This window comes from Neoarius graeffei, chromosome 4 (assembly GCF_027579695.1).
Source record: "Neoarius graeffei isolate fNeoGra1 chromosome 4, fNeoGra1.pri, whole genome shotgun sequence".
NCBI classification, from domain to species: Eukaryota; Metazoa; Chordata; class Actinopteri; order Siluriformes; family Ariidae; genus Neoarius; species Neoarius graeffei.
The window spans coordinates 66,238,393-66,263,451 of record NC_083572.1 but is presented as its reverse complement, the minus strand read 5'-3'; the positions used below and the strand labels follow the sequence as shown (position 1 = coordinate 66,263,451).

The following is a 25,059-nucleotide window of genomic DNA, read 5'->3' as shown; positions in this document are numbered from 1 at the left end:
AATCTTTTGATGATATTATGCACTGTAGATGATGATATGTTCAAACTCTTTGCAATTTTACACTGTCGAACTCCTTTCTGATATTGCTCCACTATTTGTCGGCGCAGAATTAGGGGGATTGGTGATCCTCTTCCCATCTTTACTTCTGAGAGCCGCTGCCACTCCAAGATGCTCCTTTTTATACCCAGTCATGTTAATGACCTATTGCCAATTGACCTAATGAGTTGCAATTTGGTCCTCCAGCTGTTCCTTTTTTGTACCTTTAACTTTTCCAGCCTCTTATTGCCCCTGTCCCAACTTTTTTGAGATGTGTTGCTGTCACGAAATTTCAAAATGTCTCACTTTCGACATTTGATATGTTGTCTATGTTCTATTATGAATACAATATCAGTTTTTGAGATTTGTAAATTATTGCATTCCGTTTTTATTTACAATTTGTACTTTGTCCCAACTTTTTTGGAATCGGGGTTGTAATAAGAATTTTAAAAATATGTCTTCCACAGGCAAACCGTGCTGTCTAACTTGGTGGATAAAAGATAACTATCTATAATGTATCTCCTGCATCCACCAGAGACTCTTCTTACTTCCTGCCAGATACAGCTCTGTCTGCTGTAATAGTAGCTCACTAAACTTGGCAGTTTTTAGTCTGGTGTTCAGACCTGTTTGCTGTTCTGTGCATGGGCTTTCACTTATCTCCGTTATAGATAAGACCGAATCCAAGGACGGGCCTCGGGAGTTCTTTACCACAGATTTTTGGCTAGAACAGAGGGTTTTTCTTTTTTGAGCATAAACATTACTGTTAAATATGGTCTTATTTAAATCTACAAATGCCTTTTTTTTTTTTTCTTCCTTCTACACCCAGACTCAGCCGTTCCAGTAGTATGGCATCGAAGCAGGAAACGGACTCCGACACACAAGATCTCTCTCTTAATTCTGTCACCAGTGTTTCATCCAACAACGCCTCTAGACCCACTGAGAAAAAAGTCATGGTCAACAGCTCTAGCCAATCCGTGGACTTCCACGCCCAAATCTCTCTCGACAACGGTAGCCACGATGAAGACGTTGTGACAACCAGCGGTCCTTCCCGCCAGCTCCTGACTAATCGCTCGACAACAAAAAGCAGCTCTTCCTCGTTTTCAGAGAGCTTAGACCCCGCCCTCGACCCCTCCTCCCTGCCGCCGCCCGACCCCTGGTTGGAGAGCGGCAACGGGACTGGAAACGGAGTCCCCACGCACACGTCGTCAGGTGGCATGTCGGCATGCCGGAGAGATGGGCATTGGTTCCTGAAGCTGCTGCAGGCAGAGACCGCACGGATGGAGGGATGGTGCAAACAGATGGAGGAGGAGACCAAAGAGCACCAGCTCTCTGAAGAGGGTAAGAGGGAATTGATGTGCGTTTGTGTGTGCAGCTGCAGACTACAAACATGTGACTCACAAATAACATACTGTGTTCTTTAAAATGTCTACTTGAGTACCCGAAATGACTTATATTTTGCAGCAAACCAAAAAAATTACAATTTATTTCTATGTTGTGGTATTTCAGCATAAATTCTTGCTCTGTGCTTCAATCTTTCAGCAAAATTTAAACCACAGAGCCATCTGGTGGTTTCCCACATAGCTCAGGTTGCAACCACGAAAGGCGAACGGTGTTCATTTTTCAGCTGTTTGGTCATTCAAGTATTAACATGCACTACATTTCAGTGAATTTTTTTCCAGTATGAACACACGGCCCACGCTAAAAGTATGTGAAGTACCCCATTTGAGACCCAGCTCAAGACTCATTTGAGTTCTAATAATCAATATTGCGTGTGAAGAGTTCTGCATGCTGATTGGCAAATTAGTGGTGAATTTGCATTGGCTGGTAAATGCCATGGGCAGGTTTGGATTGGATCTTTGGTGTCGGTAGTGAATTGGCTGGTTGGTGAAATTTTAAATAAGAGAAAGAACATGGAAAGGAGGCCAAGGAGGAAGTTGATGTTTTCACGACTGACGCTACTTTTACAATTAATGCTGTTCTTTCAGAAGAGCCTAAATTGAGATGGCACGGCGTTACACATTTTCTCTGTTTTTAGACTGAACAAACTGTTTGTTTGTCAAGTGGTTAATATTGTATTTTGTATTTTTTCCTCACTGTGTGTGTGTGCAGTGCTGGGTAAGGTGCGCAGTGCAGTGGGCAGTGCTCAGCTCCTCATGTCTCAAAAGTTTCAGCAGTTCAGAGGGTTATGCGAACAAAATTTGGTGAGTGTCTGTCTGTCTCTCTCTCTCTCTCTCTCTCTCCCCAATGTTTCCCACACATACATACATGCAGGCACAAGTAAGCCATTTACCACAGGAAAGATCATTATCATGGTATCTACACATTTGCATACAAAATCTTTAATTTTCTGTCAAGCCGGTTTGTGACAATGTTTAAGTGTTGTGCAAATAAACTTGACATAGTTCTACACTATATGGATGATAATTCACCAATTTGCATCAGTTCACTGATTTAAAAGTTCACTAGTTGATGACTCCAGTTTAAAAAAAAAAAAAGTGCACTGTATACAGTTTGGGATGGCAATCAGGATGCATCGTTTCTAATGTCCTCACATCTGTAAAATCCAGTTTATTCATGTAATTATTAGTAGAGGCTCTGTACCTTTCTTTTACCCTGTCCACACTAGGGATTTTGTACCGATACGATACTACTTTCGTACCGCAACACCTGTCCACACTAGCAACTATACCGGTACTGTAGCGGTATAACTGTATCGGTACGAAACCCACAAATGTATGGGTTTCGTACCGGTACTGTAGCGCTTCGCTGTAGCGTGGACAGATGAAGCGGTTCTGTATCGATACAAATATAATGCGCATGCGCAAAGTCACACACCTCAATCGATGTCTTCGCTGAATAAAATAGTGAAGAACGGAGATTCGTTTGTTTCTTTCTCAACTGCCTCGCGCGTTTTATACGATTCGACTGAATAAATGACCACCAGAAATACAGACTGTACACTGACAACAAAAAGCACACACACGTTGTTTCATCCGCCATATTCTCGGAAGGAAGTTACTCGGTAACCACGGAAACATTTCGCGCACGCGCATTTCAACTACTGTGAAAGAAAACCGCAAACATTTCTCGCTAGTGTGGACATGTGCACTAAACTATACCGGTATACTTTGTATCGATACAGTTATACCACTTTCGTACCGGTATATATGTGAACACAGCTTTAGTGTGTGCTCATTGCTCACTTGTGTGTGTTCACTGCTTCAGCTGGGTTAAATACAGAGGTTAAATTTCACTGTGTGCTTGAGTGTACGTGACCACAGGTTTCTTCCTATTTGGAAAAGGGACTAGTAACCTTTAGCCAATAATTTTATATTTAGATTGATTCCTCCTCTCTGAACTGTTGAAGTGTGTGCCCTCATCTCCACTGCAGTCAGTGGCCAATTCTCACGGCCAAGTCTTGCCGAGTTGGAAGCGTATCCAGGCAACTCGCAGATTATCACGAAGGAGGATGAACTACTATATCGAATTGTGTAGCATCATATTCTTTTGCATCACATCGCGTCCATTGAATTGCCTCGCATTGAATCAAATCGTGTCGAATGGCAGTGCGTTGGAATGGGCTGAATCGTATCCTATCGCACGAGTACTCGCTTCATGTTTATCTTTCATGTATCGGATCACTGGCGGTGCATCGAGACGTGTATCGCCTCAGTGATGGAGATGCACATCCCAAACATATACTATTCTACACATTATTGAAGAATGACACCCACTTCCATGAAGTAAAGTCTACTTTCGAACCCCATTAACTCAGTCAGCTGATTTAGAATGGTGAATATGGCCAAAACTCCGATATTTGTAGGCATGTTGAAATGGTGGTGATTTCAGATCAAATCTGTTATGAAGTTGAGATTGAAACCAAAATGAGGCAGGGTCAGACTAGCTACGTTTACTTGCAAACTAATAGCTGTTGGAGTTTCCACAGATTGACAGTCCAAATACAGAAAATCTTCATGTAAACCTACTAATTAATGATTTCCCATTTGAGATCAGACAGGCAACTACTAGATATTTTAAAAAGCTCATTCTCATCTCATTATCTCTAGCCGCTTTATCCTGTTCTACAGGGTCGCAGGCAAGCTGGAGCCTATCCCAACTGACTACGGGCGAAAGGCGGGGTACACCCTGGACAAGTTGCCAGGTCATCACAGGGCTGACACATAGACACAGATAACCATTCACACTCACATTCACACCTACGGTCAATTTAGAGTCACCAGTTAACCTAACCTGCATGTTTTTGGACTGTGGGGGAAACCGGAGCACCCGGAGGAAACCCACGCGGACACGGGGAGAACATGCAAACTCCGCACAGAAAGGTCCTCGCCAGGCTCGAACCCGGACCTTCTTGCTGTGAGGCGACAGCGCTAACCACTACACCACCGTGCCGCCCATTTTAAAAAGCTGCTAAAGACATTTTCTTAAGTTGTTTTTTTTTTTTTTTCCCCCTCTTCTGTTTTATCATTGATTTTTCATATGGTGTTTCTTAATTATGTATTACTGCCCATAGTATGTTCCAACTTGATTCTTATTTCCTTTGCGGGGGGGGAGAAAACCAGTGGATGTGTGACATGCTTGTTGTGAGGAAACAAGTCTTGTTACTCATTATAAAAGATTTAAAAATAATGGGTTGGATTAAGAGGTATCCAGTTTATAGTTTCAATGTAGAAAGATGCAGGACACATTTTTACTTGCGTCTATTTAATAAGGACATGTAGAGGACATTTTGCTGAAACTAAAATTATCCAAGATTTAAGACGCAAGTGATCCAGTCTAGGGTTTTACCCGACACGCAGACATATCATCAGCTGCTTGGTACACTGCCAGGATTCTTGTTTTGTTTTGTGGGAACACTGACACTAATTTCGTGTGTGTGTGTGTGTGTGTAAATGTTTGGTGTGGATTACACCCTGTATAATACTTTTATTTAAAAAGAGATTCCCAACAGGGTGCATATAAACACTTTTTAGAATTGAATTCAGAATGAGTTCATTTCAGTTCACAAAAATTCTTGCATATAATCATAGCCACTGCTTTATAAGGATTGTACAAGTAAAGAATAAAACACTTTTTAGGATGCTGTTCTCAGAAAATCTTCAAAGGTGAGATAGTGTATTGTGGTCCAGTGCAAAGCAGAGTTACTGTTACATTTACATTATATTAATGGCATTTAGCAGATGCTTTTATCCTGAGTGGTGTACAACATATCCAGAGCAGCCTGGGGAGCAGGTGGGGGTTAGGTGCCTTGCTCAAGGGCACTTCAGCCATTCCTGCTGGTCCAGGGAATCGAACCAGCAACCTTTTGGTCCCAAAGCTGCTTCTCAAACCATTAGCCCGTGCCATCCTGGAGTTGATTATTTTCCAATAACTGCATTTCCTGAAGTCTTTTGTTGTTCTTATACCCCAAGAGTGCCGATGATTGATTGATTTTGATTTTAATCATTCCTTCCCCTGTTTTAAACACACAAAAAATGCAGTGTCATTTTGCAGAGAAAATGCAAAATGCCGTCTGTCCTGAAGGCTGATGTGTGAAAAAATGTAAAGCTGCTCCCTTACCTCTGACTGTTACAAATCACTAATGGGAGCTAAATAAACATCGCTGCGATTTGCCTTACAGCCAACACTGCATTTAAATTTATGGCACTTGGAAGGCACAGTTATCAAGAGCAATTTACATTTATTTCATTTTTATAACTAAGTAGCTGAGAGTTAAAGGCCTTGCTCAAGGGCCCAGCAGTGGTAGCTTGGCTGTGCTGGGACTTGAACTAACAACTTTCCAATCAGTAGTCCAACGTCTTAGCTGTGCTATTCTAGAAAATCAAACACCTGACACATCATAACACAGACTTCTAGAGCACTGTGGTATAAAGCAGAAAGAGTGATGCGATGCACTGGGGTAGACCGCATAACCCAGCATACAGCAGCTCTGGTTACTGTCTGTGTGGAATATTCAAGAGTTTCCTCTCAAGCTCTCCTGTTTACTCCCACCTCCTAAAATCTTGCCAGCAAGCAGACAATGACACTAACGCTACGTTCACACTGCAAGGCTTAATGCTCAATTCCGATTTTTTTGTGAAATCCGATTTTTTTGTGAGGTCGTTCACATTAACAAATATATGCGACTTGTATGTGATCCTCAGTATGAACGAAAAGCGACCTAAAAGTGTTCCGCATGCGCACTGCAGGATACGACGACGTCACACGCAGTGAGCATGGCCAGTGTTTACGGAAGTAAAACCGCCCGGTTGCGGTATGACCCATCCAATCTAGCTTGAATAGCTGCATCCCCCCAAATGGAAATCAGCTCCCTAACCTCTGCGTCCTTCCATTGAGAAGATTCAGAACCTTCACAGCCCGAAGCGTCCCTCGCATTGATGTCATGCGCAGAGGCGCAGATACGTTTTTTGAACTGGGGGGGACAAAAAACTGGGGGGGACAAAGCTGCCAGCAAACCAACCCCAATATGCCTGTCAAACTTGTTGTTAGTAACCATAGCAACCGAGCTCGCAACCTGTGCAGTCTGCGCAGCTCAACCAACCGAATATCAGTCTTTGTTTTGTTTTATGTGAGTTGTTGCAACTATATGTATACACTGCTGTGCACCTTAATAAACCGAATGGTAATTAGTCTTTTGATTTTTCCGTGAGGTTTGCCTTATGCAAAGAAAGACAGCATAGACGTTTTTTCCTCCCTATAAGTAGGGGGGACCGAACGAGGTGAATTTAAATATGACTCGTCCCACCGTCTATCTGCGCCCGTGATTATGCGCCATGTTGTTGTAACTTTTTTGAGAGACCCGCCGCCTACTTCAGCGCAGAATAGTGACGTTTGTGGCTTGTTGATGACGTGTAAGTCGGATGAATGCGACCTGGCGGTTCAGACTGAAGTCGCATATGAAAAGAGCGGATAGGAATCTGAATTAGCACCACATATCCAAACGGCCTGGGTCGGATTTGAAAAAATCGGATCTGTGTCGTTCATATTGTCAATAAAAGATCGGATACAGGTCACATATGGGCGAAAAGATCGGATTTGAGTCACTTCAGCCTGCAGTGTGAACGTAGCCTAAAATGCCCCTGAAAGAGTGGTGTCGCATTCTTGCCTTCTGTTCAGTGTTATACTGCCCTCTTGTGCACAAGGAAATCAAGACATCGGTCAAATTTCAGAACATGCCATTTAACAATCATTCATCTTCAGTAAGCTCTTTAAACTGGGTCAGATTGGATCTGGAGCCAGTCCCAGGATCACTGACTGCAAAGCTGAACTGGGCCACCCATCCATCTTTGTGTATCACACCCGTTTGCACCTTCATTCACAACTAGGAGAAATTTAGAGTAGCCAGTCCACCTACCGGCACGGTAGATTAGCATTGTTGCCTCACAGTAAGAAGGTCCTGGGTTTGAGCCCAGCGGTCGGCGAGGGCCTTTCTGTGTGGAGTTTGCATGTTCTCCCCGTGTCTGCGTGGGTTTCCTCTGGGTGCTCCGGTTTCCCCCACAGTCCAAAGGCATGCAGGTTAGGCTAACTGGTGGCTCTAAATTGTCCATAGGTGTGAGTGTGAATGGTTGAGAGGAGAAAACCTCTATAATTATCCACTAGAAGGCAACGGGAAACCACTACTGTAATGTTCCCTAGAGACTTTGATGGCCGAAGCCGTCAGGGTGGCCACGTCACTGCAGTGATGTGCCAAAATGGATGGATGGATGGACAGGCATGTGTGGGAGGAAACCAGAGTGGTGTAGTGGTTAGCACAGTCGCCTCACAGCAAGAAGGTTCTGGATTTGCAGCCAGCGGGGGCCTTTCTGTGTGGAGTTTGTATGTTCTCCCCGTGTCTGTGGGTTTCCTCCGCGCGCGCCGGTTTCCCCCACAGTTCAAAGGCATGCAGTTAGGTTAATATGGGACGGCCTTGGGCTGAAGTGCCCTTGAGTGAGGCACCTAACTCCCCAGGTGCTGTTAGCATGGCTGCCCACTGCTCTGGGTATGTGTGCGCATGTGTGTTCACTGCTTCAGATGGGTTAAATGCAGAGAGGAATTTCACAAGCGTGTGATGAATAAAGTCATTCTTCTTTAGAGTGAATCCACCCAAATTTTATTATTGGTTTATTTGATTTTAAAGCTAAACCAAATTAAGCTGCAATTGTTTTAATTTCCTTTTCTCGCTGGCTTTCTCCTGTAGAATGTGAATGCTAACCCGAGGCCCACCGCTCAGGACTTGGCAGGATTCTGGGACCTTCTTCAGCTCTCAATAGAAGACATTAGCCTCAAATTTGATGAGCTCTACCACCTCAAAACTAATGACTGGAAACTGGACCGAGATTCCCCAGACAAACAGGTATAGGTCATTCTAAGAATTCAAGTAGCTGCACTGACTTTAAATATGTTTTTCCATAGTGAGTGGGTGGCCTCAGCGTTTTAAAAGTAGCTTGAACTATTTTATCAGCCAATCCATGGACTAGCGGTGATGAACATGTTATGCACTGCATTTCTTGTAATTTCTTACAAAAGCACAGACTTGAAACAATTCAGCTGTGTTGCATTGTAAAAAAACATTTCTTCGTGAGTTTCCAGTTATGTTTGCATACGTATGAAATTTTTAAAAAATCAAAGAAATGAGATTAATAGTATACATGTACTGAATAACCCCATTATTTGGGCTAAAATCTTATCCAAAATTGAATAATTAGTTTCATATGATTTTAGGATATTGTGGCATGCTGTTTACATACCTGCTTGACTCATTTTGATAACTGCCAAATTCAGCGAACAATCAGCTTCTTCTTGTGCATGTAAACACTATTTTGATCTCTAGAAGAATCAGAAGCAAGCTCCACCTGTGCCAAAGAAGCCTGGGAAGAGCAAGGCAGTGCTGACCCGGGAGAAAAGCAGTGAGGCGGCAGATAAACAGAGGCAGGAAGCCCGTAAGAGACTGATGGCAGCCAAGAGAGCACAGTCAGTCAAACAGAACTCTGCCACCGAGAGCTCGGACAACATCGAGATCTACGTCCCCGAAGCCCAGACACGCCTCTGAGAGAAGAGAAATGATGAAATGGAACCACGGCTCAGCCATGTGGGGAGAGGAAAGAATGAAGGGGAAAGAGAAAACAAGAGTGAGAAGACATCAGAGCACTACACAGATCTGCTCTAGTATCAAATGCAAAATGCTCTTTATTTTGGTGGCAGCCTAAAATTGAGAAAGGAGAATGTGGAAGTTGTGGACAGGCCACACAAAGAGCTTCTCTTTTCAGAGACTGCCAAGGAAAACCTCACAGACATTATTATTATTATTATTATTATTATTGCTGATAATTATATCAACTAAAGTCTATATCAGACTGTTTTTAAATGTTCTAATATCTTGGATAAGAGATTTAATCTATGTGGACTAAGGTAGCCACACTTGGATTTTTTTTTGCCTTTACCACTGCATCTAGTAGAAAATCCTCCTCTGAGGTTTCCATATACACATACTTGCTTGGAGGATGCCTTCTAATGTGTGCCCTCTCTGAAATATTTGTCTTCCTGTTTGCTAATTTGGTCTGTTGATTTTCAGCCACTAGCACCAAGCTATAGATCTCCCCCCCCCCCCCCCCCCCCGATCGCAGTAACGAATAAACAAAAGCCTTTTAGAATGGAAAAGAATGGTATAGAAATGTAGGGCACTTTATTTCACCCATCTGGTTTTCACTCCTACTTGACTTTCCCTTCATGGTAAGCTTTCATACCATTTACTGGGTGCTTGCCTAATGTTAATGCGCACACACGCGCGCGCACACTCCATTTTAAAGGAGCAATAAATAAGATTCCCTTTGAAAATGTGATTTTTAAAAATTTTAAGGAAAATATAAATCACTGATTGATTGATTAATAGTAGATGTAGGAAGTTTTGGGTGGGTTTTGGAGAAATGATTGCCTGTTCTGATATCTTGATAAACCATGTAACTAACAGTGACCCAATTATGTGTGACTGAACTGCAGCTGATAAAATACCATTTATTTCCCCGTTATTTTAAAAATATATATATTTTGCGATTAAAAAGTAAGCAGGGAAGGCACATTATATGCTTCTGAATCTACACGCATCTTATATTGCAGTTAGAAATGTCACTTTGCCGTAATGAAGGCACAATTCTTTCAGGAACCGTAGCTCACAGGTAGGGTCTGATCACGCATCAAAACCACTGCCAATTTTAGTATCCTGTAGGAAAATGAACCAGCTGCTTTTTATTTATTATTTTTTTTATTTTTTATTGTAAGGAAAGATCATGAAAGATAATTAATGAGCTCACTCTAAAATGTTGACACTCTGTTAAAAACAATCATTTTACTTAATCGTATTTAGTCATTCTAAAGCTGTAGAACATGTAACATTGCAGAGTTAAAACAATCCTAAGGTAGGTTATGGAGTGACGGCACCTCTGTGCTTGTTTGGGTCCTTTATCCTGTGAGCTGTCCTGACAAAGTGAAGGCATTTTTATTCTACTTTCCATAGTCCTATCTTTTTTTTATTTTAAATTTTTTTAAATTCTCTTTCATTTACTTTGTTTACCTTGTTATTATTTATCCTCATTGAAGTTATGTCTGTTTTAAAGAAGAATTATTAAATTATTTTATATGCATTTGTTAGGTGTCATTTCAAACCTTTTTACTGGTTTATCAAATGATGACAGGGTTTCGAAGAGGTGCTTTAATTTTGAACTTATCTAAATGGTTGCACCATTTGCACCAACCCAGCGTTATAAAAACAGAAATCGCAAGAGGTTTTCATTTGCATCAGTATTTGCGTAGTTTATCCATGCTGATGAACAGGAAGTTAATTGAGAGTCTAGTCTGGCACTGTTGGTCTTGAAGCACACTGACATTCCTAAGGAGTAATGCGAGTTCATTTGGGTCATGGACAACAGGAAGCTGATAACACTTGTAAGAAAGTAGCTCCAGGCTTCACAGCACAGAGTGGGACGTACTTTTTATTTTTTCGTGGATTTGAAGGACTCCGACGAATGAAACTTTACATCCATACATTCTCAAAACAGATATGAAGCCTGAGCAATGCACCAAGAATTTGTATCTGACTCCGTCCATTTAAAAAGGGATATATGTGCATTTTAACTAGGAAAGACCCATCCAGTGGCCCACCTGCTTTCTTTAAACAGACCCACACCCACAAGCACTCTGCATGATGAAATAGTTGAGTGATTGGCTCCCTTTGTCTGCACTGTTGTGTGTTAGCGAGGCCAGTGATGGCTCCCTTTGCTGTTTGCAGTAACGGTGTGAATAGGATCTCCTCTCTCTCCACTGCTTTCCCCCATTTGGCCCGGGGGTGAGTCGTTAACGCCTGCGGCTTTGTGTGCTGATGGCCTACAGCTTATCCCTCCACAGGGTTTCAAGGCATGTCTGTCTGACAAATCCCTACAGAACTACTTTAACAGCCCCATTTCTAAATCGGTGAATTGGGGTTTCAAGTAAGTCAGTGAAGTATGCTTATTCTGAGTCCGAGATCTGCTAAATAGAGTTGTGCCATCTGCAGGTTGGAACAAATCATGGTGGAAATGAATCGTCTGTAGTTCTCATTGTTTCTCTGGTGTCTTGTTATTACATGATTGCAAGGACAGCTGGTTAGATTGTAATTCTCAAAATACGTCCTCGAGAATAGGCCAGAAATGGTTGTAACACTAAGGGGCATAAAATGTAAGCGCGAGTGAAGGCCAGCATATAGAATCGTCAAAGCTGTGTCTGAGCTTGTAACTTGAAGAATTATGATCATGTTTACACACAGCTGGGGCAGGGAAAATGGAAAAAGGTTTCACACTCGTGTGTGTGTGTATATATTGGACATTTTTGTCCTTGATTCAAGAAATGATGAAGAAACATGAATCGCATCTACAAGGCTTTGAATACATTTAACGTCTGTTACACTGCAGTTAGGAAAAGGAAAATAATGTAAATGTAGAGATTGCTGGATGAACGGTTTCATCTAAAAACTACTAAAGCTCCCAGATTTCCCTCTTTATTAGTAGATCTTGTAGATCCATGTTTCCCTCACTTACTACATTTGTCTATTCGTATAATATCTTTGTGCTTACTGAATTTCTTTGTTCATTTAATGTATTTGTTTCCAGCTTTTGAAAATTTTCTTTTCTCACATGAAGTAGTTCTTAAATCTTTCATCTATTCCTTGTTTTCATTCAATCTAGTCTGAATGTATTTTACTTTGAGTCTGTTTTCTTGATCATGTATGTGGGCTTCCCTTAGGACCACAGTGGACCAATACTCTTCTTGTCGTCTTTGACACACTCGGTGTGTTTTAAAAGCTGGGAAACTGCTTTCTCTGTTGGACAGCAGAAAAGCCCCACGTGTGGAATTGCGGGACAATATTTTGAAGACAACTTTTCAATTGAGAGACACTTTGGAGGGACATTCGGTTTCTGCCCTGCTCACGCTGCTTAGGTTCTAAAGTTTTTAATATACCTCTTAAGTAACTGACACGCGGCACAATTTTGGTAGGCTACAGCCCAAGCTGGGGTAAGGGAAGCCCAAATGGTGACCCTGTACTCACCCTGCACTTAACCGTAAGTGTATACTTCTACCTGGTGTTCATCAGCCTAACCTGCAAAAAAAAAAAAAAATGAGCTAGGTTTTCTCTCAAATCTTTTGTCTTTTTCTGGCTATGTTTTACTTTTAAATCCATTTGGTTATACTACAGGGGCTATATGAGGGGTCAAGGAGAACTCAACATTCAATGCAAGCATCTGTAGCAAAAAATAAGAAATTATTATAATTGATATTTTATGAGACAAGCACATATTTTACTGACTAGGATTTGTTAGGTATATCTAATGCTATATAAATTTTAGGCTGTGTATGTCAGGGTCTTTTTTGTTTTAGTAAGAAATACAATAAAAACGGACTTAAGTTAATCAAAAGATTGTTTATTGTATTCTTCTTTTTGCTATATTGCTACTTAAACCATAGTGCAAAGTTCTCAAACCACAGTGACCACAAAAATAAAGGATGTGATCAATCTCAATTTGAGCGTGTTAGTTTTATACACGCACCACAGAATACTACTGCAGGTTTTTACAGTACACTTCTACACCTGACTATTAACTTGATCATGGCTTTTCAGGCCCTGTCCACACGGCAACGGATTCAGGTGACTCCGATACAATTGCTTATCGTTTAGGCCTGGCGTCCACACGGCACCGGCGTTTTGGGTGCCCAAAACGCAATCTTTTTGAGAACGGGTTCCAGAGTGGAAAGATCTGGCAACGTTGCCGTTGCGAAGTCGTCTGGATGAGTAGAACGGATTTGTTTACGATGACGTCACAACCACATGACTGTGAGTGCTTCACGCCGGGTAGAAGTGTAACAAACTCGATGCGAGTTGTCAACAAATCCTATAACTTGGTTCATGAAACGCGCTTACAAAATATTTTCACTGTGAATATTTATTGTGTAATGGTGCAAAGTGAGAGAGAGAAAATAGCCCTTAGGGCAGAGTCAATCCCGCCAGCAAAAATAGGGAAAAAAAGGAGCGATCTCACCTCTTCAGATGTTGGTTTAAGTCCTACAATGCATTCCTCAAAAAGGGCATAGAACAACAAATTAATCCATCAACGTGTAGCATTCAATTTATTCCGGACCATTAAAGACGCCGCCTTCCGCGTAGAATCATACGTCATCCTCGCCGCCATATTGGATAGGTCAAAGCGGAGAATAAAGATGCCTCATTCATGTGCTGCGTTTAACTGTACCAACAGGTTTACCATCCAAACGAGATCACATGGGATTACCTTTCACAGGTGAGACTGGAAAAATACTTTTCATTATATTTGGTCATTATAATGTAATTTTACGAACAGATTTTCCTGACTTTGTGGCTAATATAAAGTCTCGCGCATAATAGTTTATGCGCATGCGTCCTTACTACTTCTATTGTTCTGGTGTCTCCGAAGGGACCGTCTTACAGCGCCCCTAGAGGTGTGGCATGTGTATTGCATTGTTTTCAGCAAGCGTTGCGTTGCCATATGGACCTGATATTTTACTGATCGCTGCCCATTTGGACGCGATATTTTTTTAAATAACATCTCGTTGTCGTGTGGATGTAGCCTTAATTGTTGCCTCAGTGAGGTGCTGTGAAATTGTAGGCTTTTCCTCCTATTTAAGCTGTAGCATTTTAACTTTTCTCTTTGGCTTCTGAAATTGTAATTCAACTGAGATTCTGAGATCGTTGTTGACTTCAGGAAAAACCAGCCCAGCCACGCTCCACTTCTCAACAACACGGCTGTGGAGGTGGTCAATAGCACCAAGTTCCTGGGGGTGCACGTCACTGACAACTTCACCTGGTCTGTGAACACCGTGTCACTGGTCAAGAAGGCACAGCAGTGTCTGCACTTCCTGCATAGGATGAGGAGAGCCCACCTGCCCCTGCTTATCCTCACTACATTCTACAGAAGCACCATAGAGTGCGTTCTGACCAGCTGCATCTGTGTGGTGTGGAGGCTGCAGTGCTTCTGACTGGAGGGCTGTGTGAGAAGAGTGGTGAGGACAGTGGAGAAAATCATTGGGACTTCTCTTCCCTCCATTCAGGACATCGCACCTAGGTGCTGCATGTCCTGAGCCAGAAACATCATCAGTGATCCCTCACACCCTCACCATGGAGTGTCGTTCCCCCCCCCCCCCCCCCCCCCCCCCCCCCCCCGTGGGGCAGCACAGTGGTGTAAGTACAGCAAGAAGGTTCTGGGTTCGAACCCAGTGGCTGGCGGGGGGCCTTTCTGTGTGGAGTTGGCATGTTCCCCCCATGTCCGCGTGTGTTTCCTCCGGGTGCTCCAGTTTCCCCTACAGTTCAAAGACATGCGGTTAGGCTTTGGGCTGAGGTGCCCTTGAGTGAGGCACCTAACTCCCAACTGCTCCCCGGGCGCTATTAGCATGGCTGCCCACTGCTCTGGGTATGTTTGTGTGTTTGATTTTCACTGCTTCAGATGGGTTAAATGCAGAGAGGAATTTCACAAGTGTGTGATAAATAAAGCTGTGCTTTCTTTCTTCTGGCCTCTGGAAAGAGGTTCCACAGCATTTGGTGCAGGATCACCAGGTTCTGTAACAGCTTTTTCCCCCTAGGTCACCAGACTGCTGAACTCCAAATCCAAACTCTAAACTTCTATTTATACTTGAACAATTCCTAATTCCACAGGTCACTTTATACTATTGCACTTTTATAATATTTTTGCTGCTGTATAATTTAATACACTTTCATATTTAATTCCGTGCTGCAACGAAATTTCGTTCTGTGTACACTTGTTGCATACTGAATGACAAAGATAGTCTAAGATTCAACAATTCAGCAGTACTGGTTGATGAATCAGAATTTAAATATGATAATCTCTGTTAAGTAGCCATTAGAGTGTGACATTGAAAGGGAAAGTGCTGTTAGATTGGGTACTTTTACCACATTTGTGACATAAGTAGAGCAGAGTAGAGTGTTTTATTGTCATGCTAGCTATATACAAGTGCACAGTAAGATAAAATGTTTTTCAAGGCCTTGGTGCAATGTATTACAGAAAAGTGACGACAGGCAAGACAATCACTACGCATGTACTGCAAATCAGAAAAGGTTGGAGTGCAACATGAGACAAGACAATATGCTGAGCAGGTACACCCAGAACAATAAACACAACACCGCAGCTACAGGCACTGGAGTGTGGAATATACAGCACCTACAGCAATCACTTTAGGATTGAGCTTTGCAAAGGCCTTTGAATGGTGGATATTATCCTGTAGGAGTTACAGCTTGGGGGTTGCAACTCTGGTTTAAAGGTCTGCTCTCCCCCCCGGGAGATATTGAAGACTGTTCCAAATACACATCTGAAGCTATGCAAGTTTTTGTCCTGGAGACATATGACACCATTAGAAACCTTGAATCTTCTAATTTACAAATTATATATATATATATATATATACACACACTAGTGCATCTCAAAAAATTAGAATACCATGAAAAAGTTCCTTTTTTTCATAATTTAATTCAAAAAGGTAAACTTTCATATATTCTATATTCATTACATGTAAAGTAAAATATTTAAAGCCTTTTTTGTTTTAATTTTGATGATTATGGCTTATAGCTCATGAAAATCAGAAATCCAGTATCTCAAATTATTAGAATATTCCCTAAGATCAATCAAAAAAAGGACTTACAATACAGAAATGTCCAACTTCTGAAAAGTATATTCATTTATACACTCAGTACTTGGTTGGGGCTCCTTTACCATGAATTACTGTATCAATGCGGTGTGGCATGGAGGTGATCAGTCTGTGGCACTGCTGAAGTGTTATTGAAGCCCAGGTTGCTTTGATAGTGGCCTTCAGCGTATCTGTATTTTTGGGTCGGGTGTTTCTCATCTTCCTCTTGACAATACCTCATAGATTCTCTATGGGATTCAGGTCAGGCAAGTTGGCTGGCCAATCAAACACAGTAATATCATGGTCAGCAAACCATTTGGCAGTAGTTTTGGCACTGTGGGTAGGTGCTAAGTCCTGCTGGAAAAGGAAATCAGCAAAAGCTTGTCAGCAGATGGAAGCATGAAGTGCTCTAAAATCTCCTGGTAGATGGCTGTGTTGACTTTGGACTTGATAAAATACAGTGGACCAACACCAGCAGATGACATGGCACCCCAAATCATCACAGACTGTGGAAACTTCACACTGGGCTTCAAACACCTTGGATTCTGTGCCTCTCCACTCTTCCTCCAGACTCTAGAACCGTGATTTCCAAATTAAATGCAAAATGTACTTTCATCTGAAAAGAGGACTTTGGACCACTGAGCAACAGTCCATTTCTTTCTCTCCGTAGCCCAGATAAGACACTTCTGACATTGTCTCTGACTCAGGAGTAGCTTGATATTAGGAATGCAAAAGTTGTATCCCCTTTCTTGAAGATGTCTGTTCGTGATGGGTCTTGATACACTGACACCAGCCTCAGTCCACTCCTTGTGAAGCTCTCCCAAGTTCTTGAATCAACTTTTCTTGACAATCCTCTCAAGACTGCGGCCATCCCTGTTGCTTGTGCACCTTTTCCAGCCACCCTTTTCAGCAATGACCTTTTGTGGCTTACCCTCCTTGTGGAGGGCATCAGTGATCATCTTCTGGACAACAGTCAAGTCAGCAGTCTTCCCCATGATTGTGGTTGAGTGTACTGAACTAGACCGAGAGATACACTGTGTTCATACTGTTTTGCTCAAACTCAAAATGAAATATTCTAATATTTTGAGATGTTTTTTTAAATGTTTTTGTACTGTATGCCATACTGATTACAATTAAAATAGAAAAATGCTTAAAACATTTTAGTTTATGTGTAATGAGTCTATAGTATATAACATTTTAATTTTCTTAAATAACTGATGGAAAATATTGAACTTTTTCACAATTATTCTAATTTTTTGAGATGCACTAGTGTGTGTGTATGTGTGTGTGTGTATATATATATATATATATATATATATATATGTATATGTATATATGTATGTGCGTTTTAAAATAATTTTCATATATATATAATTTTAAAACACATACATTTATTTATTTATATATATATATATATATATATATATATATGTATGTGCGTTTTAAAATAATTTTCATCGATGGCTCTTTGTAAAGACAATAAAAAGAAATCTTAGGATTTTCAGCTCTCTAGGCAGTAGCAGCCTCTTAATGACACACTGATGCTAAGGACAGGGTGAGAACACGCCTCGTTTCACCGGTATAAACAAGTCCACAGGGCGGCACGGTGGTGTAGTGGTTAGCGCTGTCGCCTCACAGCAGTTCGAGCCCCGTGGCCAGCGAGGGCCTTTCTGTGTGGAGTTTGCATGTTCTCCGCGTGGGTTTCCTCCGGGTGCTCCGGTTTCCCCCACAGTCCAAAGACATGCAGGTTAGGTTAACTGATGACTCTAAATTGACCGTAGATGTGAATGTGAGTGTGAATGGTTGTCCATGTGTCAGCCCTCTGATGACTTAGCGACTTGTCCAGGGTGTACCCCACCTTTCGCCCGTGGTCAGCTGGGATAGGCTCCAGCTTGCCTGCGACCCTGTAGAACAGGATAAACCGGAGCACCCAGAGGAAACCCACACGGACACGGGGTGAACATGCAAACGCCGCGCAGAAAGGCCCTCACCGGCCACGGGGCTCGAACCCGGACCTTCTTGCTGTGAGGCGACAGTGCCAACCACTACACCACCGTGCCGCCCCGCCATTATATCTGTCTTCTAATAATGAATTCAATGTTGGAAAAAGACAATGTAACAGCAAATTCTAAATACTGTATCTTCTATTGTATTTACAGTAATGTGGAGAACATCTCACCTGCACCAGCTAAGAAGAGAGCACGACGTCAGACCAAACAACAGCATCCACTTTCATGGAAGACAGAACGTGAAGAAGATGCTACTCCACCACCACTGCGCTTTCTACCTGCAAGGGAGCCTGGTGTGCACCTGACGGCAGAGGACAACCACACTCCTCTGCATCTCTTCAAGCTGTTCTTTTCAGAGGATACTGTAGAAACACTCTGCCGTAACATCAACAAGCAAGCTGCCAGGAACGTTGCCAGAGGTGCCAAGTACAGCTGGGTGGATGTTGGAGTAGCTGAATTCTACAGATTCCTTGGACTGGTATTCTACATGGGCATGCTCAAGATGAGTCAAGTCAATGACTACTGGAGGAGACACAACATCTTCACTGTCCCTTTTCCAGCAGAGATGATGGCAAGGGACAGATACCGAACAATCTTCTGGAATGTGCACATGAGTGACCCAGATGAAGACAGAGCGAATGATGCCAAGAAGGGAACCTCAGCCCATGACAAGCTGTTCCGTGTCAAACCCCTCATGGGCACCATCCAGAATGTCTATAAGGCATTCTATCATCCCCACAGGAACCTTTCTGTGAATGAACGCATGGTGGCTTCCAGAGGCCATACTATGAGACAATACATGAAAGACAAACCAACCAAGTGGGGCTTCAAGTTGTTTGTACTCGCAGACTCCAGCAATGGGTACACTGTCAACTTTTCTGTATATACAGGAAAGAACAATTTGCCCATGGGCTATGGCCTCTCTTATGACTGTCATGTCACTGACTAACAAAGGATATTTGGGGTCTGGATACCATATCTACATGGACAATTTTTACACAAGTCCAAAGCTTTTCAAGGACTTGTATGCTGCCAAGTTTACTGCTTGTGGAACATACAGAGAATCCTGAAGGGATTGCCCACGCAGTAACATCAATGCACTGACAAAGCATTCACCCAGAGGAACAATTTCCTGGATAAGAGATGGACCTGCTGTCTATGTGAAGTGGATGGATACATGAGAGGTGTCTATCTCCTCCACTATCCATGCTGCCTACACTGGGGATGCAGTGCAGCGGAGAGTGAAAAACAGACAGGGTGCCTGGTCAAGACAGTCTGTTCCATGCCCCAAAACCTGTGGTAGAGTACAAGAAGTTCATGGGTGGTGTGGATTTGTCGGATCAGTTGATCCAGTACTGCACAACACCGCACAAAACTGTGAAGTGGTATAAGAAGCTCTTTTTTTCACTTCCTGGACATCACTGCAACAAATGCCTTCATTCTCCACAAAGAACTCATGGAAAACATGCATGAGAAAAGCATGAGCCACAAGCAATTCATGGAGGAGCTCACTGCACAGCTGTATGGTGTGCCACTGGGTTTTCAGGCCCCACAGGCTCCCCTGAAGTAAGCTGACAAGGCACACAATCCAGTTTGTGGGATCGTGCTTAGCACAGGTGGGAAGAGGGCCGGTGATGGTTGCAGATGCTGTGTGTACTGCAGACAGCAAGGAAGACAAACAAAGACCCAGTGGAAGTGCAAAGCATGTGATGTCTACCTCTGCCTTCAACCAGACAGAAACTGTTTTGATGCTTGGCATCCAGATGAGGACTGGTGATTTGAGGCAAAGATTATTGGAAGCGCTTTTCTTTGCTGATTGCGACTTCACAACTTATTGGCTATCATACAGCTGAAGAGGTCATATTTTATAAGCTCTTTTGGATTTGGACACACTTTTGGAACTGGTTTGCCTGTGACTTTACAAAGAGATGGAAATGGAAGCAGAGAGCCACAGTGACATTCCAGGCATCATTACCTATTGAACAATTTATTGAGTATGTACAGTTGAAGAGGATTTTTATAAGCTCTTTTGGATTTGGACACACTTGGAATAGGGTTGCCTGTGACAGACTGTACATGGGAGCAGAGAGCCACAGTGACACTTTCTTTGCAGTAGCTCGCAAAGCTTTGGGGGAAGGTAACAACAGTGCCCTGGTGGAGCCATTGACAGGACAAAGACAGCCATTGACAGATTGACAGTCAACACCACATGAACAGTGACGGGGGGTGGGGGCAGTTACAGGTGTGATACACCCATCTAATCAGTATTCATTTGAAATAGCCACTGGTTTCAGTTTTTCTGACTTTTTTGCAATTTGTATTGAAACAGGGGTGCAGATCTGATGTCAGGATTGGGGGGGGGGGACACAAAAGTGATTTTTTTTTTTTTTTTTTGCCCGTATGCAACTCATACCATGCAACCATAAATCACAACTTCGTAGAGGCTCGCCACATCATTCAAAAAGTACTGCACAGGGAATCATTTGTCTGAAAATACATTTGTTTGTACAATTTTGAATAATTTAGGGGATTTTTATTGGGAGGGCAATTCATGTTTTTCAGAAATTGGGGGGTTCATGTCCCCCCCGGGATCTGCACCCATGTATTGAAACTACATAACATTACTGAGAGGCTGTCCACACGGCAACGGATTCAGGTGAATCTGATAAAATTGTTTATCGTTTCGGCCTGGCGTCCACACGGCACCGGTGTTTTGGGTGCCCCAAAACGAGAACGGGTTCCAGAGTGGAAAAATCTGGCAGCTGCGCCATTGCGAAGTCGTCTGGATGAGTAGAACGGATTTGTTTACGATGACGTCACAACCACATGACTAGAACAAGCAGCACTCTCGCTGTTTTGTATGAACCACGCATTGCATTCACTTTTGTATACAGCTTTTCTTTTAAATAAACAAGTAACTGAACCATTTCTTGAATTTCTTTTTTTTATTGGATAAGACTGCTTTTCAAAATGTTCACACACAATAAGAAAATTAAGTTATATATAACTATGCACACTAATAAAACTAATTTGTACACACAGAAGGCACGATTTCCTCACGTAGTCGCAGCCATCTTCTTCTTGTTGTTGTGTGTTTGTTCCTGTGAGTGCTTCACGCCGGGTAGAAGAAGGGGTTTATGCGCATGCATCCTACTTCTTCTATTGTTCTGGTGTCTCCAATGGGACCGTCTTACAGCGCACGTAGAGGTGTGGCATGTGTATTGCATCGTTTTCAGCAAGCGTTGCGTTGCCATATGTACCTGATATTTTACTGATCCGTTGCCCATATGGACGCGATATTTTTTTAAATAATATCTCGTTGCCGTTGTCGTGTGGATGTAACCTGAATGCTCTTCTTACTTTTATGTAGCCAATACTTATGTTTACAAGGTTCAAACTTCAAAAGTCTTGGCTAGATATATTTATAGTGTGTGTGTTTTTTTACAAGATTTGAAGACCTTTGAAAATAGGTTTTTGTCTAGTTGTGTTTACACTGAATTTTAATAAAAACTAATTTCATTACATTTACTTTACTCTCATATTGTTACTGTTGAGGTTTTCTAGAATATCACCATATGTGCCACTTTTGCATAGATGTTCTTAGTTAGATGAAAAACTTAGAAATGTCAAGGTGTAGCAGACTGCCTCAAACTGTCTGAAAGGCCCCGGACCTCTGAGTGTTAAACTACCACTTCACTCTGGCCACTGTGCCTACAGCACATTCCTGCATGTGGAAGAAAAAACACACAAGAGGGAAGAGTGAGGTTCAACCTGCTCCCCCTACTGGAGTGTTGTGGTAGTGCAGGGAGGCCTATATTGTGAGTTATACTGTGAAATAATCGTTAAAATTATGCAGAGTAACGTTTACTTGAGTACTGTACTTAAGTACACTTTTTGAGTATCTGTACTTTACTTGAGTATTTTTTTTGGAAACTTATGACTTCACTACATTTGAAAGACAAATATCGTACTTTTCACTCCACTACATTTCCATCAAGGTCCTCGTTACAATGAAGCAGCTTTGAAAGTGGATGTTTTTTCTTTTCTAAAATGTGATTGGTTTTTTTGCAGGTGACACTGAGACAGCCTATCAGTAATCACTAGGGTCACGTCCATAGACCGGATAAAATCAAGTTCAATGATTTCTCAGCAGCATTATTCGAACAAGATCAGTTGATGGCAGAATGGAAAGAGGTGGTTCTTCTGGGGAATGCACACACCCATGGCCCACCCATGTTTCAGTTTTCTGAAAGTATTAAAGAGTCATTTCATTTTAAATGTTTGCTTTGTTTACATAAAATGAACCAAATCACAACCTACAAAAATTTGTCGTCCAACCTGCAGAAGCATATTGAAGTATGTAAATGTTTTATTCCAAGAGAAAGCTTGCAACGAAGTTGTCTGTGCTTTTAGAGCTAGCGATAACGTTGCAATAGCTCTGCAGTCTGGTCAGTCAATGACTTTCTATGGATTTTCCTGCCAAGTTGCCGTAGCCTTGTCCATGGCTAACGTTTACACATAGCTAGTTAACTTGGACACTGTTAGTTAGCGTGTAAAAACGGAGTTACGCTAACATGAATAACGTTAACTTATCTGAAGTCCTTTCAGAAATACGTTTAGCATAATCTTGCCAAATAAACAGAATGTAGAAATCTTTCTTTTCTAGTAATATTAGCTACCCAATATGATTTTGAGTTTGAAAAGAGTTTACTAGCATGTCAGGTGGAGCTTCACTGACTAGCTAGCTTAACATTAAACCACCATGATGTGTTCGTTTTGTGAAGTCACATTTCTGTCTTTGGTAACGGCATTAGGTTTTGTAAGCGTTGTGGTAATAATACAACGCTGCGTTGACAGAAAATGTACTATACTTGAGTAAAAATTTGACTGGACAACTTTCACTTGTATCGGAGTAACATTTAACCAGTGGGATCTGTACTTTGACTTAAGTAATGAAGTTGGGTACTTTGTCCACCTCTGAAATTATGTAAAGAAATGAAATAATTAGCTGAACCGAGACGTGAGTGATATTCACAGTGCTAATCCAGGAACATTTCTGAGTCAAATAATCAGTTAGTTTGTTTGGACATCGATGATACATCTGTGTATCTTGTGTAGCGTGTAGGTTTACCAGCGTCAGTCACCATGTCATAGTTGTAATAGCATCTTAAAAAAACATGGTGTTGCCCTGTTAAGGGGACATATTTTAAGAGGTAAGGAACCTCTGCCATGGTGAAATAAGAACAAATCTATTCTCCCAGACACAATTTTCCCAAAATTTCCCACTTTTTCCTTCTCTGAAACATCCCACGATCTGCAGCTTGAATATGCTAACAGGCTAAACCAAAAGGACATTAAACATCTGCAAATATTCCCTTCTTCGTTTAACCCTACATGTTTTCGCGGTAGAAAGTAGTAAAGATGGGCTTTATTTAAAGAAACTATATAGTTGTATGGGTTATAAAATTATATACGAATATATATTTATTAAACTGTGTGGAGATTTTAAGTACAAATTGTAGCTACCTACAGAGCCATTTTTACTGAGTGCTGTAAGTTGGTTACAGACTGGACTGCATCTGGTGGTTTAGCCCCCAGTGTATTACCCCTATCTTCAAGTGTTTTAGCCCCAAAAATAAATAAAGGACATCTATTTCCATTTTTTCAATAGATTTTTTTTTTTTACTGTATTTACTCACAGAAAAGCTTGGGCTTTTCCTATGGTCAGATGTTCATGGTCATGGCAATATGGTCGCCAGTCAATATTTATATAATTTTTTGTGAAACTTAATTCTAAAAGCTCTCATGAATGACTGTTATTGGTGTCTTAAAAGGTAAAATTATGATCAAAATTTGTTCAATTCAAAGATGGGGCTAAAACACCTGAAGAATGTAAGATGTTCAGCATGTTAGTAGTCACAACAAAATGGCCACCAATCAGTATATGGTTGCGGGCGATATAACTTCTCATCCATAACTCTAAAAACTGATAAATGACTGTTACTGGTGTCAAAATTATGATCAAAATTAGTTCAATTCAAAGATGGGGCTAAAACACCTGAAGAACGTACTGTATGATGTTCAGCATGTTAGCGGTTATGACAAAATGGCCGCCAATCAGTATATGGTTGCGGGCGATATAACTTCTCATCCATAACTCTAAAAACTGATAAATGACTGATGTCAAAATTATGATCAAACTTAGTTCAATTCAAAGATGGGGCTAAAACACCTGAAGAATGTAAGATGTTCAGTATGTTAGCGGTCACGACAAAATGGCTGCCAATCAGTATATGGTTGTGGGTGATATAACTTCTCATCCATAACTCTAAAAATTGATAAATGACTGTTATTGGTGTCTTAGAAAGTAAACTTATGATCAAAATCAGTTAAATTCAAAGATAGGGCCAAAACACCTGAAGAATCTAAGATGTTTAGCATGTTAGCGGTCACGACAAAATGGCCGCCAATCAGTATATGGTTGTGGGTGATATAACTTCTCATCCATAACTCTAAAAACTGATAAATGACTGTTATTGGTGTCTTAGAAGGTAAAATTATGATCAAAATCAGTTCAATTCAAAGATGGGGCTAAAACACCTGAAGAATGTACTGTAAGATGTTCAGCATGTTAGCGGTTACGACAAAATGGCCGCCAATCACTCTCATCCATAACTCTAAAAACTGATAAATGACTGTTACTGGTGTCAAAATTATGATCAAAATTAGTTCAATTCAAAGATGGGGCTAAAACACTGTAGACTGACTGGACCAGACTGAGCGAAGGCCTGGTTTTGCTATTTGCTAGAGTATATCGACAGCA

At 41.6% G+C, this 25,059-nt stretch overlaps 1 protein-coding gene across 2 annotated transcripts in view; it reads left to right on the top strand.

Annotated features, from left to right (window-relative positions):
• The window catches only part of dlgap4b (discs, large (Drosophila) homolog-associated protein 4b), a 56,760-nt gene extending 43,807 nt beyond the window's left edge, over nucleotides 1–12,953 (top strand). For both annotated transcript variants that reach the window (XM_060919503.1, XM_060919501.1), the window contains 4 exons: nucleotides 863–1,374; nucleotides 2,146–2,237; nucleotides 8,231–8,386; nucleotides 8,864–12,953. In XM_060919503.1, the coding sequence (XP_060775486.1) occupies nucleotides 863–1,374; nucleotides 2,146–2,237; nucleotides 8,231–8,386; nucleotides 8,864–9,082 (979 nt within the window). In that variant the 3' untranslated portion in view covers nucleotides 9,083–12,953. The remainder of the gene's footprint in view (nucleotides 1–862; nucleotides 1,375–2,145; nucleotides 2,238–8,230; nucleotides 8,387–8,863) is intronic.
• The last annotated feature ends 12,106 nt before the right edge of the window (nucleotides 12,954–25,059 follow it).